The sequence below is a fragment of the Lolium rigidum genome, chromosome 5 (assembly GCF_022539505.1).
Source record: "Lolium rigidum isolate FL_2022 chromosome 5, APGP_CSIRO_Lrig_0.1, whole genome shotgun sequence".
NCBI classification, from domain to species: Eukaryota; Viridiplantae; Streptophyta; class Magnoliopsida; order Poales; family Poaceae; genus Lolium; species Lolium rigidum.
In genome coordinates, this window is record NC_061512.1 from 123,777,590 (window position 1) to 123,795,638 (window position 18,049).

The 18,049-nt window shown below is 48.5% G+C and overlaps 1 protein-coding gene and 1 pseudogene across 1 annotated transcript; one reads left to right on the plus strand and one right to left on the minus strand.

The window, feature by feature from the left end:
* Positions 1–177: 177 nt before the first annotated feature.
* Positions 178–4,541, plus strand: LOC124654532 (annotated as a pseudogene).
* A 7,098-nt stretch (positions 4,542–11,639) lies between these two features.
* On the minus strand, positions 11,640–13,293 carry LOC124655277 (NAC domain-containing protein 92-like). The gene is made up of 3 exons (XM_047194198.1): positions 13,053–13,293; positions 12,666–12,958; positions 11,640–12,542 (listed from the first exon to the last, which is right to left on the minus strand). Exons 1-3 carry the CDS (start codon positions 13,258–13,260, stop codon positions 11,790–11,792), a joined length of 1,254 nt encoding a protein of 417 aa, XP_047050154.1. The 5' UTR covers positions 13,261–13,293; the 3' UTR covers positions 11,640–11,789.
* Positions 13,294–18,049: the final 4,756 nt, after the last annotated feature.

Consider the following 18,049-nt stretch of genomic DNA (forward strand, 5'->3'; position numbering starts at 1 on the left):
TGAAAACTTCATCAGCGAAAACTGGAAGAAAATACTTGGGGCACGTTCTAGACTCTGCCAGTAATGCCCGGACCCACACGTCAGCCTGGAGAGCAGGCGTGGCAGCAACTCACACGACCTGGCCCCCTCCTCTTCCACGAATAGCCAGCCATACGGATCACGACCAGAAGAAATCGGTAGCGGCGAGCCAGACCAACGCAAACCCAAATCCCAAATTCGAGCTGCCCACTTCTCCCAAAGGTAAGATCCACTCACGAGATCTCTGAGCTAGGTGAGCCCAGATCGGTTTTCGCCAGCAGATTTCCTCATTCTTCTTTCTGATTTTTCTTCGTGGGATCGATCTGATTCAAATTCAACCAGATGGCGGCGATCTGGGTGGCGCTGGCGGTGATGCTGGTCGCCACTGCTCAGGTGGCGGCGGCTGCGCCCGGTGACGGCGCCGGCCTTCCTCTGGGCGCCCAAGAACTACGGGTAAGTAGCTGAACCGCCTCTCTGCTGAGTTCCTAACCTTGGAATCTGGGATCCCCTGCGTTAGATGCGATACGTGTTTGATAAAGCTGGATGAATTTTAGCCTGGGATTACTGCTTTGCTTCTGAAACTGTTGCACGTTGGTGGATTGATGCATGATTCACCTGCCTGACGCATGTATTACTGCTCTTCTCCCCTGAAATTGCTGTACACCTTGTTCGTTTCCTGCTCACATGAAATCGATATAGGCCTATAAGGTGGTTCAGCGCATGAGATAGCCAGCTCAAGTATGTTACTCTAGGATCATATCTTGCGTGTTGTGGAAGAACACGCATCATTGTAAGGCAATGATCGGATATCGCCAAGTCGATATCTACATTGTCACAATGGATCTATACCTGCTGCATTGTTCCCCAACCAGAATTTGGGTTGTGTCCATACATTGAACTCTTGAAAAAACAGTCTCTATATCTCGACTTACTGCAAAAATTTATTCTCTCGCGCTTCGTGAAAAGATTCAGATTGCGGAGTGAGTAGGGTGGTTGGAAGAAATTTTTATCCTACCCCGCTAATGGAAAGCTGGAAGATTGATGGTATTTGGTGATGCAACCACCTTACGTAGAACGCGTTACAGTTTTGTTCATGTAGACTACTAAGAATACCGATCTAATGAGTATAAACACCGGAAGAAGAGCAATAGAACACAGTCTGTTGTCGGGATTAGGACTCTTACGCGGTGTAGAACTATTGTTCAACTTGTATGCATGGCTATCCCTCACGTTCTGTTGAAGTTGGGAGCGTACTAGCATCAGTTGGGTTGAGGGGAAGATTTTACTTTTGATGTTGGCATGTTGTGTAGTGTATATCTGTGAGGCTTCTGTCCAATATCTGTCGTCTGCCTGATAACTGAACTACAAACGTGTAGTTCCTTTTTTTTTCTCTGTTTCTTGTGGAACGTCTCTGGCGTCAATTGCGAAGAACTTGAAGCTCAGAGTCCCATTAGATAGAAAAAATGGCCTTTTCCATACGCATCCTTATCCTGAGGATAGTACTCCCTCCATCCCATGAAACATGTGCGAAGCTTTGTCAAAATTCGGATGTATCTAAGTACTATTTAGTGTCTAGATACATTCAAATTTAGATGAAATCTCAGACAACTTTAATGGGATGGACGGAGTGCATCGTTGGTGTAATGCATCCAAGGCACTATCCGCCACCTCGGTTACATGCTACTCTTTGTTGTGCTTAGCGCAGATGATGCATATGCATCTCATACAACTCCATTGAACTAGATCGCATGTTGCCCCTTGTTGTCCTTAATGCACTTGATGCGCTTGTACATTTTCGGTGTTCCCTAACCAGTCTCGGGGACTTTTGGTTACTTGTTGACTAGTTTCAAATTTTATGTTGTTCATTTAGTGGCTGATTATGCATTCAGTTACTTGATAACCAAATGCAGTTTGTGTGTTCATATTTTTATACATGTTGACCTTCCAGTTATAGAAGTTTACAAAACATTACCTTCATCTTCAGTCTTAGTTCTGATGATAGCTGAACCACAAGCTAGAACAATGGTATTTTCCTCTTATGTATCCTCGCCTGAGAATAACACATCATTGTTGTAATGCATCCAACACACTACCTGCTACCTATATCACATGTTGCTTTTTTGTTCTTAGTTTTGATGCATATTTATATCTCATGCAACTCCACTGAACTAGGTCACATTTTGCTCCTTGTTCTCAGTGCATCCTCATGCATGCTGTACATTTCCGTTGTTCTCAGTCATACTCTGGGTTTTTGGATACTTTGTTGACTAGTTCCAAATTTACCCTGCTCATTTAGTGGTTGATTATGCATTCAGTTACTTGATATTGAAATACAATTTTATGGGTCCATTCCTTTTGTACATGTTGACCTTCCAGTCGTAGTAGTTTACCTAACATAAGCTTTATCTCCAGACTCAGTTCTAGTGAGGCTAAAGAAGTTGTCCACTATCAGACACTCTCCCCAAAGAGCTTAGCTAAATCTGTTCTCGAGGAAGGTGGCTGGTCTAACTTGGTGGTGAGTTCCCTTCTTATATCCCAGTTGGAGTTTAATTTGACATCCAACTGTATTGAAATATGAGTCCCTGTTATGATGAACTTTAAACAATTCTTAATCTTTTGGTTTTGTTGTCAGTGTTCAAAGGATGGTCCTCAAAAGAATGTTGATGTTGCAGTTCTTTTTCTTGGATCAAAGGTACATTTTTGGCTCCCATCCGTTTGGTCTTTTCATCCTTTGGGTATTTACTAGTTGCACTAAATCCACACTATATGGAAACTATCTCACAGATAATTGTTTATTGAAATACCTTATCGTCATGATAGATCGGATAGTTCTATTTGTCAATTCCAAGGGGCCATTAAAGTTCCAAAACTCCCCATGCTTCAATCTGTGTTGAATTTTTTCCCCTGCCTATAATATTTCTCATTGAATACGCTATCACCATTTTTGTTGCTTCTATGGACACTAAGCAATGACTAACGTTGTTCCTTCAGCTACAATCATCGGACATCTCTAAAGATAAACAAGCCGATCCAGCTTTAGCGGACACACTGAAGGTAGTCAGTCATTCTTGTTCACTCCTTTCCCTCAGTTATCATATATAGTTTTCTATGTTTTGTTAGTTTGCCATATGTAGGATTAATTTAAAACATAATAATTTTGAGCGCCTCTAATATATATGCCTTTTACCAGCTATCATTCTCAAGCTCTGAGCTTTCCATGGCATTTCCTTATGTTGCCATCTCAGAAGATGAAGCATTAGAGAACTCATTGCTCTCTGGATTTACTGAGAATTGTGAGGATGGCTCCCGAGGATATCACATCACATACACTGACACATGCGCTGCAAGCAGTGAAAGTATGAAGAAACATTCGAGCGTGGATTCCATTCAAGTAAGTTATTTTGTATAGAAAAGTGCTTATTTTGATATTAAACGTATATTCACTGTGTATTGACATCATATGCATTCCAGGACTTGGTCAAGTCACGGATGGGAAACAACCCAACTGGACAGACTGAGCTAATTGTCTTCTGTAGTGGCGGTTTCAAGGACAATGTCAAATCAGAAGGTTGGTTTAAGTAAACTTGGTTTGGTTCCTTCACCTTCAGTTGAGCAACTTTAACCTGTGTTTTTGCTCCCTACAGGGGAGTTGCTTTCGGAGGTGGTTTCTGTGCTTAACAAGTCTGGGGCTAAATATTCGATCCTGTATGCTTCGCAACCCTATGGTTTGTTGGAGAACACTTCCGAACTGCCATTGGCCAGGTACCTTGCAGAGAAGACCAATGAAACTAAACCCATCCTAGAGAAATGCGATGGAGAGTGCCAACTAAAATCAACTCTCCTGGAAGGAGTTTTTGTGGTAAGTTGTTAAGAGTCTACTTTGTTATCTGTAACCTTTTCAACTTCTGGCATGTGTCTTCAGCTTGTTTATTCCTTCAATTGCAACTGCAAACTGTGCTTTTGAGTTCGTCCTCTTCACCTTTAAACTGCCTGCCTGTAGTTGATCACAGTTGTTTGTATCCTTGCATTATTTCCTCACACCTGTTTGTAGTTGGTCACAGTTGTTTGTATCCTTGCATCATTTCCTCACACTTGTGTAATCTGCAGGGATTGGTGCTGCTTATCATCTTGATCTCAGGACTCTGCTGCATGATGGGGATTGATACTCCATCAAGGTTCGAGGCTGCCCAGGATTAAACTTGAGCTGATTTTAAAGCAGATCAGATATGGATGGCCAGTGTTTCCCTGGTTTGCACTGTGGATATAGTTAGCTTCCTATTAAAAGGTGCATTGTGTATTTTTCCGACCCAAAACTTCAGCTTTCAGTGACCGATTTTTTGTTGTAATATCGCATTCCCATATCCACGGAGATCTGAGCCTTTGCAAACTGCTTCACGCGCAAGGCCTGTGTTGTAGTATCAGACCTGCTACCAGTTTTCTCTGTGCATAGCCTTGAATTGAGGTAGCCAAATAAGATGGTTGATGGCGCTGTCCATCTAATAAAATCTTTCTATTATTGTTCATTGCTTAATCAATAAACATACTGTATATTTCTTTGGTGATTGGGACACACAAGGCCACTTTTGGAGCATCGTTCCTTTTCTAGGTTGCGCCGCTGAGGATGTGTAACTGTCAGGTAGACTTACTGCGCAAGTGATTACATGATTGAGATTGGGGTAGTGATTGCGCTGCTTGCTTTGTTTAAAGACACAGTTTCTTGCTCTCCCTTTCGTCAATCTGTCCTTTGTGCTGCTAGGTCTTGCCTTGTCTTGGCTTAGCACTTAAGTCAGGAAAATTGTGGCATATAGGGCTTGTTCGGTTTTGTTCCTTTCCTAAATAATAACATGGAAACGCAGCAGAAATTTCGCAAGCATACGTTGCTTTCCTTCGTGTGCTTGCGATGATGCAACATTTTTTTGTCTTGACCAACAAATCCTCATAGTCAGGTCAGGCACACGCCAGTGTATATCCCATGATAGTATAATATCTATCCACTAGACTGACGTCCGCGACTGAATTTCCTTCGATAGTCTTGTACGGGTGATGTGCGACCGGTTTGGCCCATACGGCTATACATAGGCTGCCAAGTCAGTCAGTGCTGGTCTCCTGGGAGCCATGTCACAAGGTCTCTGCCCTGCAAAACATAACTTGGAAGAAAGGTCTTTGACATATGCTGACGGCAATACGCATCTGTCTTTCTGAAACAAAGCGGCTTACGTACCAAGATCTTGGGAGGACGCGCATGGCGAGTCTGTCGTGTGCCATGCTCGGGCATCTACAGCTTATGATGGAGTATAGAATTGGAAGTGATCAGTGTCAGTGATTTCCTACTAATTACAGGGAGCACTCGTCGCCTGGTTCATGCACCAACTAGGAGGTACCTGTAGTATCTACGTATGATAAAATCGATGGGGGGTGCCAAGCTTAAAAACGTTCGATGTTTAGCTTGCATTTAGTCAGGATTTGTCTAAATACTAGTAGTAGCTAAAGGATTTTTTTTGTATTTTTGGAGGGGGTGCCATGACACCCATGACACCGCCCACTAGATATGCCCCTGGTACTTGGACTACAAATTCATAAAAAGTTATAACATCTTATTATTCGGAACGGACTAATAAGTAGTACACTAACGGTTAGGCGGGATCCCTCGCTTCCCATCGTCCGCTTCTTGCATTGTCCGGTCTATCCTCCGGATCCGGTGCTCGCTTTCCAGCAGAGAACATGGATGCCTGAGGGCGGGGGGTGGGACGCTCTCGAGACTGCCTCCCGTGTCTTTCGACCGCCTCTCCCCCGCTTCTTTCTCCCATGCTCGATCGTGCCGACCCTGCTTCCCTGTCGCATGCTACTGCTCCGCCACCACTGCCTCCTAGGAACCCACCTCACCGTTGCTCCCCTCCCCTCCATCGACAACCTTGTATGCTACGGCACCGCCTCACGGGCTCAAGTTCCTCCGGCCGTTGCTCTAGCACGCCATCCTCATCGACCTTATCAAAGTCCTCCGGTGATCCCTGCTGCCACCAGTGCCACAAGAAACTGAATGCTGCAAGGGTGGGCCGCCGCTCCTACAACCGCTAGGCAACGATGCTACAACGGGAAGGCGGAGTTGCTGCAACCTCTAGCCTGCGGTGCTACATGCCGCTGCCGGGGCCCCGCAAGTTTGAGCAGGGATACGACTCCTCGTCCGTCGTCCGAGCCCACTCCTCAACCTCTTCATCGTCCCCGTTGGCAGCCCTAGTGCGGCAGATGGGGGGGCAGGGGCAGCGGTGAATCCACACATAAGTTGTGTAGTCAATTGACTACACATTTTTTTCGCAATGCAAGCTAAAAGTATGCAATAAATAATTAAAATCTACATAAATACATGCACTTGACTAGACAACTTCAAACTAACTACATAGGGTTGATGTTCTGGCTCCGCCCGCAGGGGGGCAATTTTTGAGGAGGCTCTCCATTGAAGGGGAGGAGTGTAGTGACGATGCTCTGCTGCTACAAGCTAGGCGCCACCCCTTGAGGTGCTCGAAAAAAGGGCGCCGCATACTTCCAGCGATGGGCGGAGTTTCTGCTACCAAAGAAGGATGTTGGTGCTACCATAGGCGGCGAGATTTGCTACCAAAGAAGGATGCTGGTGTTACCATACAAGGTAGTGGTGCTACCATAGGCGAGCGAAGATGCTACAAAAGGAGGGTGGCGGTGCTACCATAGGCTAGCGGAGATGCTACGTAAGGAGGACATTGATGCTAACATCGGTGCCGAGGTTTGGTGCTTGCCGGAGTTGGGGATGGTGCAAGCCGAAGGTCTTGATGGAGATAGGTGCTGAGGTGCTACAAAGGGCGACGGGTTTGCTACGAAGGAATGACGTTGGTGCTACCAAGGAGTCAACTTCGCCGACGAGGCTCCCGGCGTGGGCATCGGTGGTGCCGGTTGCTATAGTTGTACGATTTAGACCAGTGCCATCGACTCACCCCTAAATAGTACCACTAAGGGCATCTACAGCGGCGCGACCCATATGGTTCCGGCCCGTCCAAAATGGTGCGCGCGAACAAGTCGAAGGACCGCGCACGCTCCAACGGCGTGCCCCAAACAGACATACTTGCGCGGACCGACCCATCCGTCCACAAAATATGGGTTGTGGATACGTCGGGTCGGATAGTGCGCGTGTCCTCCCATTGACAAGGTATTAACTTATCAATGCCTACGTATTGTAGACTAGAGTTTCGTTGAAAGTAGAGGGCAAGTAGATCTCGAAGGTTTCAGCCGAAAAGTACTCGACGATTAAGAAACTAGGGTTCTGTTGACAATTGATTCGATCCTCTCTTTATCCCTCGACTCCCCCTTATATAGGAGGCGGAGCCGAGGGATTCGTAATACACAAGTTACAGAGTCCGGGAGGGTTTCCAACCCGTCCCGCAAGATTACAAGTAGTACTTCCTAATACAACTCTAGCTTTCCTTAATAATAACTTGGGCTTCTGAATCTTCTTATTCTTCGAGTTATGGGCCTTCAGTAAACCCCGGGTACCATCTTCGGCAGGCCCATTGGAGATGCCTATGTCACTCGTTGTCCACCGGGCCCTCCCGCTAGTGGAACACAAGGAACACACACGCAACTCCCTGCCCAAACCCTCGCTCGTCATCTCCGCCTCTACCCTAGGCAGTGCTGCTGTCTGTGCTCTGGGTTGCCGTTGTCGTTGCCGGTGCCACCTCCCACCGGATCATGTTGGCCAGGAACCATGTTCTCTTGCCGCCATTTTGTATCATCCATCGCCAGGAGAGCTTGCTGGTTGGTGTCATCCTTGGCCGACATCGCGAGCGTTTCCCCCAAATCTAGCAGCGCCACATCCCACATGTGCTGCCGAAGTGGTATGCCTTCTGGGACTCCATCACGCCACCGGACGCGACATCTACTCTTCTCCGGCCACACGCTCGGGTGCGTCTCTAGATCGTGCTCCCACAATCTGCTCGTCTAGTCGCCGGGCCGCGTTTGAGGTATGTTCGCCACCATAATTTCTTTATCTTGCTTTGCACTCGTGTATGCGTGGATATTGACGATGCATCCATAAACTAACAATCGACATCTGTTTATGCAGATGGGTAGTACGACGATCGAGTTTTTCTAAAAGAATGTCATGATCATCGTCGGACGAAGAGTCCGACGGTGAGAACGAACTTTTGTTTACCACTGCAAGCATGATGCACAATCACCACCTATTGTCGCAGCGTAGGGGTGGCTCCTCGGTGAAGTGCAAGGCCAACACCGGTCGCGATCGTGAAGGAGGCCACATGCACCTTATGAGGGACTACTTCCACCTAACCAATCCGGTGTACGAACAAAGACATTTCATCGCCGCTATCGGATGTCTAGATCATTGTTCCTGGAGATTCTCGATGGCGTGAGGGAATATGATGACTACTTCGAGGCCAAGCTCGATGCTCCCGGTATGTTGTGTCTTATGCTCTTACGAAAAGTGTTCCGCGGCCATTCGATAGCTTGCATATGGAGTATCATGTGATCTCGTCGATGAGTAATCGCGCATGAGCATGTCGACATGCATTGAGGCCATGTACATGTTTTAAGGTGCAGTAATTGCGGTGTTTGGCAAAGGTTTATCCGAGAGAGCTAAATGTCGAAGACATTGCCATCCTCTTGTCCATCAACACAAATAAGGGGGTTTCCTGGGATGCTGGATAACATATAGTGCATGCATTGCTAGTGGAAGAACTGTCATTTCAGTTGGCAATGGAAGTTCAAAGGGCATGTGGATGGGTGTACGGTCATACTAGAGGTAGTTGCATCACATGACTATGGATCTGACACACCTTCGCCATGGCAGGATCTAACAATAATATCAATGTGCGCTCACCGATATTAATTTGCTAGGCTTACAGAAGGCAATTCTCCTCAGGTTGCTTATGAGATCAATAGTAATCATTATGACAAGAGCTATTATCTAGTTGATGGCATCTATCCTTCCTGGTCCACATTTGTGAAGACAGTCAGCAACCCTGAAGATGAGAAATGTAGGAGGTTGGCGAAAGAGCAAGAGGCTGCTCCGAAGGATGTGGAGCGGGCATTTGTTGTGCTTCAATCACGGTGGACTATTGTTCGGCACCCTGCTAGAACCTGGAGTGTGCAAAGGATCTGGGAGGTGATGACAACATGTGTGATCATGCACAACATGATCATTGATGACGAGCGTGATGGCAACATGTATGACCAAGGCTGGGAATTTCATGGTGACTTGGTTGAGCCACAGCCTAGGCCAGCTTCTAGGGAATAGTTCTTGCATGTTCAGCATACGTTGCGTGATTGCACCATTCATGACTACCTTCAAATAGATTTGATTGAGCATATGTGGGCTAGTCAAAATCTCTTGTTTGTGAAACTATGTGTTTGCGAACTATTTACATTTGTAAACAACATTTATTTTATTTATTGGTCTTATTTTGTTGCACATATGATGGTTAAATTTGTATGCCAATGACCGACTCGCTAAAATGGCCAAAATGTTGACTGCGCGGACTGAATGGGTCACGCCGCTGGGCGCACTGGCCTAGCAGGCCGATACGCGACCCAAATTCTATCTGCGGTGCAACCCAAACAGATCAAAAATGACAACTTGGGTCGCAGCTTTAGGTCGCGTTGCTAGAGATGCCCTAATCGACTATGAACGTAGGTGACATGTGGAAAAAGAGACAAACGTACACTACTTTCTGATCCAAGATGAGGAAACATATGTAACTCACACCCGGTTTTCGATGCAGGAAAGATGCCCCAAATGCCGGCCGTTTAAAAAGCCAATTCCTTTCCAAAAAAGAAAAATCTTAGATCACGTTGCACCGTATATGGGATCATCCATGCAAGCTGGATGCCATGGAACGCCCACGCATCTTTCAGTTACTAGTCTTGCCGGCTACCAAAATTTCCTTTTTTCGCGGGGAATCTTGCGGGGCATCGCTGGTAACTGATCACTTTAACCTCAGGATTTTGAGTTAAAAGCTCTTTTAGCGATCTATCTTCCTGATTACGTGGTTAATCTCTGCAGTTTAAGTTAATGACCTTCCCTGATGGAGCTGTCATACACCTGTCGTCCCACGTGGCCTGCGTGCATGCACGCGCCGTCCAACATGTACACGTGCCTTTCTGCTGACGAACGGTCCAGCTGGTGCCAGCCTGTACAAGGCCGAGGCCGCTCCCGAATCCTGACTTGCGCGCCAAGAATACGAGCTAGCTAGCTTGGTTGCACTGGTTCTTAATTCTTGCCACACGAGAAGTCACGGTATCTGGAAGAACAATTCCTTGACATTCAGAGTACTTGCGTCGTTAGCGCTTAGTACTATTCTAGTCTTTGCTTTCTGCCTATCACAAGCTGAGAACCATACTGAACGTACAGTAGCTAGCTTGGTTAGACTATTTCTATTTTTAGCAAGTAGAGATCGGCATTTGTTAATTTGGACGATCGAGAAGCGAAAACAAGGACACGACCGACCAGCACAATCAAGATTCAACAATGACAGCTCTTGCATGGCCGAGGTTCTAAGAATAGTTAACAGAAAGAGCCGCCACATATTCATATCCACAACTGCCATCGAAACCCTAAAGAAAGAAATTTGCAAAACTAACTTGCTAGTTGCTGCAAATGCAATCTAAATCAATGGTAAGACAAAGATCCATCTGATCAGATTATTAAAATTCTTCACGCAAGTACAACAATAATAGTACAAAGTTTTTTTTTTGAAAAAAATGGAATTGTAACACGTGCATACATATCCATAAGGGCGGCGGGGGGAGGGGGTCCATGTCCCTGTGGCCTTGAGTCTACGTCGAGTCATAAGGGAAGGGGGGGGGGGGGGGGTTTGTGGCCTTGAGTCTAAGTCGAGTCGTAAGGAAGGGGGGGGGGTCACGGAGCTGCCAGCTGGCGACTGAAACACCGAAGGCCACGCTCCCATCCCCACTTGGCAGATGGAGGTGCAAACACCGAAGGCCGCCACGCTTCCATCCCCAATTGGCTTCTGCCAACGCAAACACCGAAGGCCGCCGCACTGCCATCCCACTTTCCAGCTGGCCGCCGTAGACACCAAAGGCCACCGCACTGCCACCCACACTTGCCAGCTTGTGGCGCAAACACCGAAGGCCGTCGCGATGCCACCCCCGCTTGCCAGGCGACACATACACCAAAGGCCGCCACGCTATATTAATTACACGCTGGGGGTGTGTTGCCGCCGCGCTGTATTAACTACCGTCCAATCTTTTCTATCATGGCTATGAATGCCACCATTAATTCGAGAAATAGCTATATATTTCTAAGTCGACAGATAATTGTCTAGCCCCATTTCACATTCGTAAATTATCTGGAATTTTCATAAATTTCCATTATAGTTTTTGGTTTTAAGCTAGATCGACATCAGATCATTGACCTCATCTTGAAACACTTCATACGGTATCAAGATACATACTTCATAATATTGCATTTTTTAGCTAGCTTAAATGTAATTTAGATGACCCAGACTTACAAAAAAGACTCAGGCAACTGAGAATTAGCATAACTTGCAATAATATATCTCCATCCATATATAACGACCGACAAGACAATATATAATAGTTAAATAAACAACACAATTAACTTACACCAAATGGTATGTTCTTTTTCTCAAAATCTAAAATGGATGAACAGTATATCTCTCGCTATCTCCCATGTAATCAGCAATCTAACCACGAAGCAACCAACCAACAAAACTGCCACAGGACTAAAATCAGTGCACATACGATCAGTATCAGTATGGCCGAGCGCCAAAATTCTTAGCAGCAGCTGATTGTCCATTCATGGTGGCAGCAGCATAATTTCCATACGGAAATTCACCGTCGTCGACGTAGCTCCCAAGCTTCTTCTGCTGCGGCGGAACACTGGTACTTGGCAGACCCGTCACCGGCGCACCGAAGTTTGGGAAGCCGATGGCACCTCCTAGAGCTCTCACCATGATCGCCTGCTGGTCCTGCTGGTTAACGTCGTAGCTTCCTCCCATAATCCCATACGACGGCGCCGTATTAAGCATGTGCTGCCAGGAGGCGCCGAGGTCGCTGTCGCCCCTTATTGCCGGGACTGAGCTGGCCATGGTGTCGGCGGCCAGTGCCACCGCCTGCATGTTGCTTGGCGCGTTGGTCAAGCTGTAGTTAGGCATGGCGTTGAAGGTTCCAGCTGTAGTAGGAACGGTATAGTAGTAGTCCGCGTTGTACGACGGCGCGACGGCGTTGGTGTTGCTGTTGGTGGTGGTGGTGATGGTCGTCGTCGCGTTGGCCGGCAGCAGGTCGCTTGTGTACTCGTTGGAGTTGTTGTAGTAGAGCGGGTCAACAGTGAACATGGAGTCGATGAAGTCATCGGTGCCGTCGCCGGCGCCGTCGACGACCGAGCTAGCGTTCGGCGTCGTCACAGCGGAGTAGGAACATTCGACGTCCGCGGCGGCGGCCGTCTGGGTCATCGTCTTGGCCTCCGGCTTCTTGTTGAACACCTTGCAGACGACCCATTCGTCCTGGCGCCGCCGAACAAGCACACAGAATATATAATCAGATCAATTCACGCTCCGAATTCATGTTCAGAAATTAACTCATATAGATCTAATTAAGATTCTTCATAATCAAACGAGAATAGATACCTTGTGCTTCTGCATGGTTTGCTCCCTGGACCTCCCTTCGAGGCGGAACTCGTGCATGACCCAGTCGGACTTGGCTCCCCGGGGCGCCCTGCCCGTGTAGAACACCAGCGTCTTCTTCATCCCCACCAGCTCCTTGCCTCTGCCGCCGCCGCGGGGCTTGGAGATCTCCCTGTCTTTGCCGGTGGCCTTCCAGTAGCCCTCGCTGGTGGCGCGGTTGGCCCGACTCCCCGTCGGGTACTTGAGGCCCTTGCGCACAAAGAAATACCACTCCTTCTCCCCCATCGGCGCCATGCCTTCTCATGATTGAACAAGAATATATCATCGGCTAAGATGTTCAACTTCAACTACGCATCAAAAAGAAGAAGGCGACGTAGATGAACTAATTACCTGGGAGATCTCGTGGCTCGCAGCTGTTGAGGTCGACCTCGCCGACGGCGTCGGGGGAGAATTCATAATTTTCGAACTTGGGGAGGAGGTAGCTCCTGATTATCTCTTCGTCCGTTGGGTGGAACCTAAACCCGGGAGGCAGCTTCAGCCTGCCGCGGCGGTCGCCCCCGCCTTGCTCCGACGACCTTGCTTCCATGCTCTCCGCCATGCCTGCTCTCGATCAAACGAAAGCACTAGCCGAGATCGGCGCTTGCTTGGGTGCACAAGAAGAAGAAGGCTAGGTGTGAAGATGGGAAATGGGGATAGGAAGGAGATGAGGGCCGGGGAGCCAGAGGCCAACTTTTATAATGTTTCCAGAGACCTTTTCCAAGGCTTCGGAGGGGCCAGGTCCACAGAGCCTTGCCTAGGAAGGAACTCTTCACTCGGTTTTATTTATCAGCTAAGATTTAGGAGTGATTAGGGACATTAATCTACTGATTAATTGCGGTGTACAGCTTTAATGAGCCATATCTTGGCAGTGCTGGTGACAGCTACTGGGAAGAGTGGGGTTGCAAATTAAACTGACCGAGCGGAGGCTTGCTCGGTAGGCCACGTACTTGACTTTCTTTCTTTGTTTGCTGGGGAAGATACAATTCAGACACTGTTCTCAGCTAGCAGATATTTGCGGCAAAAAAGTTGCTTCTGTCCTTGCCTGATCAAGAGTTTGGGGATGCGTTTCCTCCAAACATAAATTCAAATACTTCACATTCAAAAGAGATCGTTCCCGTCGAAGTCGTAATGATCGAAGTAGATGTGATCAATGTACTGGACGCGCGATCATATTACAAACTGGTGGTGCTAGCTAAACATAAATTAGAAGAAGGGGTTCGGTGACGCCGACGACGCATCCTGAGTCAAGGTAGGCCCGTCAAGCACGACAACCTCGTCTGGCCGGTTTGCCTGCGCCGTCGTCGACGCCGAGGCCGATGCAGATGCTGATGTCAATGCCGTCGACGCAGGTGTACTAGCAGACGTTGTCGCCGACACCTGCTGGTGCCAGCTCTGCCTCCGGGGTGGGGTTGCTGCGGCTGCCTCGGCCGCCGCCATTTTGGCTTCGATGTCACCAAGGATCATGCATTTGTAGAAGTTGTGCGCCACCGTCCGGGGAGACATTCCAGCTGTCGACGCGGTCAGCAGGGACATGTCATCCTTACGTTTCTTGAGCTCCATCTTCTTTTCTTGCCTCTTGAGCAGCAGGGTTGAAGCCGCCATGCGGCAGCGCATCCTCGTACCACGTCGACAAGTTCGGTGTCACGCACCCGGGTGTCAACGGGGACGCCACTCCCGGAATGTACGCGACGGTTGACATATTGCATGGGCTGGAAGCAACAATACACGCGGCCAGCGCGACCTTTTGGTGCGCACACACCGCCCCCGACTTCTTCTCCTGCTCCACCACCTGCCGTCCCCTCCGCTCTGTCGTCAACATCTTGCGCCGCAGGCAGTCTTGCTCCCACCTTTCGTCAGTCCAGCCTTCCGGCTTCTTCCTCGCGCCGGCACCTTCCGCGGCTTCGCGAAGGGCGCCTTCGGCCCATTCGTCGCTGCCTCATTGCCCGGCGGTTTGGTGGCTGCTTTCTTGGCCTTTTTTGGGGCCCGTCGGCAACGCCATGGATGGGAGAGGTTAGCGGTGGCGAGGGAGAGAGTAGCAATGGCGGGAGGGAGAAATGAATCAGTGGGAGAGGCGATGAAATCTTTTGGGAGGGCAGAAATGTGCGGCTGGAGGGCGGGTTGTGGCGGGAGAGGCGCGATGTGGTGGGAGGGAATTTTTATGTGTCAATGACGCGTCTGGCCCGCCACTCCCCGCCTCGCTTTACGTTATGTCCGGCGGGCCCGGAGCGTCCCCTGTGGACCGGGGCTAGGCTCGGGGCGCCGGACACCGTATTGGGTCGCGCCGGACGGAACGAGGCTTTGGAACGCGTGGCTGGAAAATAAAAATTGTCTGGCGCCCCTCAAATACCTTTGGGGATGTTTTGGAGGACGCGGCTGGAGATGCTCTTATTTTGTCCGAGACTATAGAGGGTTATGTTAATTTGTTCTTCCCTGATGATCACAAGGTGTGTTTGGTCAGCTTCTTCACTTAGGCGGTGATTTAATTTTATTACTAGAAAGAAGAAATTTTCAAAACCCTAAACATTTTTCGATAAAGGGAATATATTAATATCAAAGGATACCAATTACACACAGCCTCTGCAACAACCCAATGCCCTAATAAAAATACGGATGCACACAGCCTAAAAAGGGAAAAAGAAAACTAAGAAATAAATTTTTCGCTAAGTGTCCCAGCCCTAGCAACAGTAATACATCCACCACCAAGACAACACCTGAAATTTAGACTCTTCAAAAGCGACACCTCCAAGAAGGGAACAGTGCACCAACGCCATCGTCGCACGATCAAAGATCTTATAATTTCACCCTAAAGATAGTCTCCGTTGTCAAAACAATGCCTTCAACAAGGACATTGCTAGGCACAACCAGTTAAGGCCAGACCTTGGGTTTTCACCCTAAAAGGTAAGACTCCGAACTTCACATGTGCTACCGCCCCCACTCTCATACCACTGATGCAATGTCCGGAACACCAAGCAAGCCCTTCAACAACGCAAAGACTTGAACCTCGATTAGCTGGTCCTTCAATCCGGCCTTCATGATATTATCTTGTTCTGATTTCACCAAGGATCAACTGTCACTTGGTGTCAACACAGAAAAGAGCTTCGCGCAGCTCCCTCCAAAACCAAACGGTCGGAATAAAATCATGGGTGCGCATGACCAAATACCACCGATCCAGCAAAATCCAGGCAATAGAAGCACTGTTACATTCGTCGGCAGCGCCTTCCAAAACTCAACACTCCGGCTAGATCATGAAGGGAAGGCCTCCGACAGGTCTTCATCTTCGCCCAAGAGAGACCCTAGGACCGCCGCCTTTATTCAGGTCGGCGGCCCACGCCGCCGACCATCCCAGGCTGGCCAAGGTCGCCGCCGGAGACACCAAGCGCAGATCGCGTAGTCCGAAGACACCGCTCACGCCTGGCCCCCCATGTCGGCCGACCACCACGGGTGCCGCATCCATGCAACATGCCGGAACCGAAGCTCCACGCACCGCCAATGTGCCCCGACATCGCGACCCGCACAGGCCCTCAAAGGCCCAGATCGGGCCTGTTGCCATGGATGGCCACAACCACCGGGAACACGGCAGGCGCTGCCGCCATGTCCACCTGCCGTCTGCACCCACGTGCCCTCCCTACACCACCGCACGCCGCCGCCCAAGCCGATGGCCCTCAAGACCGCACAAGAGAAGCCCCGCCCCCGTCGTCGGCGGTGCGAGCTTTGCTCGGCCATGTCCTGCGATGGAGGCGGATGAGAGAGAGGGGCGAGGCCGATCCCGGTGGTGGCCAGGGTTGGAGCCTCCGGTGCCGCCCGAGCGGGGGCGACACGGGAGGGCTTACGGGAGTCCCAAAAACCCTGAACATATGTGCTCAATCCGAGTTGAGCCTTGAAAGATGAATCTGTCTATATTGAACTTTAGCTTTCTAGAATCCTAGCCTGGCCTTTCATTACGGTTTTTCAATTCAAGATTTTCATTGTCATTTATGAGCACAAATGGCCACATTCTTTGGTTAATTATTGCATACTGTCAAAATTTATATACACACCCAAGTTTCTCAAATTTTTCCCAACAAAATGGTAGGTTTGACAAGCAAATATCGAAGAACGAAACAAAAACAGACGTAGAGGACACAAGATATTGATGTAGAAGACCCTCTCCAACAAAGAGAGGTAAAAATCATGGGCGTCAACCAACAATATTTTACTATATCGAGGAGTGTTTACAAACGTCGTGGCTATCTTATGAAGTGGTAAACCATAACTGGTTGCTTACAAGAGGTATATATAATCCGTACATGGGGGGTGGGGGGGGGCTCACCACCTCTCCCCGATTCGTCGCAAGTCTACCCAACAACGGGGCTCACTCTGCTCGTCAGAAGTTAACCTTCTTATTAATTTGCATTAGAATATAACAGTACGGCTGGGACGCGATCCCGAGAAACATATCTACTGTTCTGGACCTATCACTCGCAATGCCGCTAGTCCGCCCAACCTCCAGTGGCCTTGAAGCCTTGTAGGTGCGACGGACCACAGCCCCTCGCTTCGGTGTCTTCTTTGGAATGGTGAGGCAATGGCAACATTTTTATAGTCAAAATGATGTACAACTTGCCCTATCCCCCGTTCCGGCGGTGCGCCTAGCACCAACAAAGGATATGTGGAGTTATCTTTCCGGTGGATCTCTTGGGATCTGAGCGGTGTTCATCTATGGTTCTCATCTTTAACGATGATTGCTTCTGTAATGCACTGGTCCTTTGGAGAATAACTTCATGTATGCGTACTACAAGTTTAGTCTGGCTCCGATGAGGGATGGGCGAGGATGACAACGTGCCTTCCGCTTGTTCCAATATATGTAGTTGTCACTAGGTGGTCCAAGGACCTATTTATAATTTATTTATTACTTTTTGATATTTTTATACTACTGCTGATGATTATCAATAGATCGGTTGACCTTTTCTCAAAATAAAATTATGTCAAATGTCGTGGAAACTCCACAAAATAAAAATCATATTCAAAATTTCTATAGAGCATAAAGATTAGATTAAACATGATAAAAAATGTTAAATTTGGACCACGTCTGTCGTTGCCTAATCGACGGTACCTCGGAGGAGGGATCCTCACGAGGGGGATAAGAAGTAGGGGCCATAGGGCGGAGTGCACACGGGACGGTGGTACGCGAGTTACCCAGCTTCGGAACACCTGCACGATGACAGGGGCCTACGCGCTCGCTTGTCCGGAATTATCCGGGCGCTTTCGCGTTGTTACAATGAGTTGTGGTTGTGCCTCTAGGGCTCCCGGGATCCGGCTTATAAAGGCGCACGGATCTAGGGTTTAGCATGGAGAGTCCTAGCCGGATTACG

What these genes read in the sequence shown, in the direction of transcription:
- LOC124655277 (XM_047194198.1), bottom strand. Translation starts at nt 13,260, where the DNA reads ATGGCGGAGAGCATGGAAGCAAGGTCGTCGGAGCAAGGCGGGGGCGAC. An exon ending in CGAGCCACGAGATCTCCCAG is followed by an intron (nt 12,959 to 13,052) that starts GTAATTAGTTCA and finishes AATCATGAGAAG; the next exon opens with GCATGGCGCCGATGGGGGAG. An exon ending in AAACCATGCAGAAGCACAAG is followed by an intron (nt 12,543 to 12,665) that starts GTATCTATTCTC and finishes CGGCGGCGCCAG; the next exon opens with GACGAATGGGTCGTCTGCAA.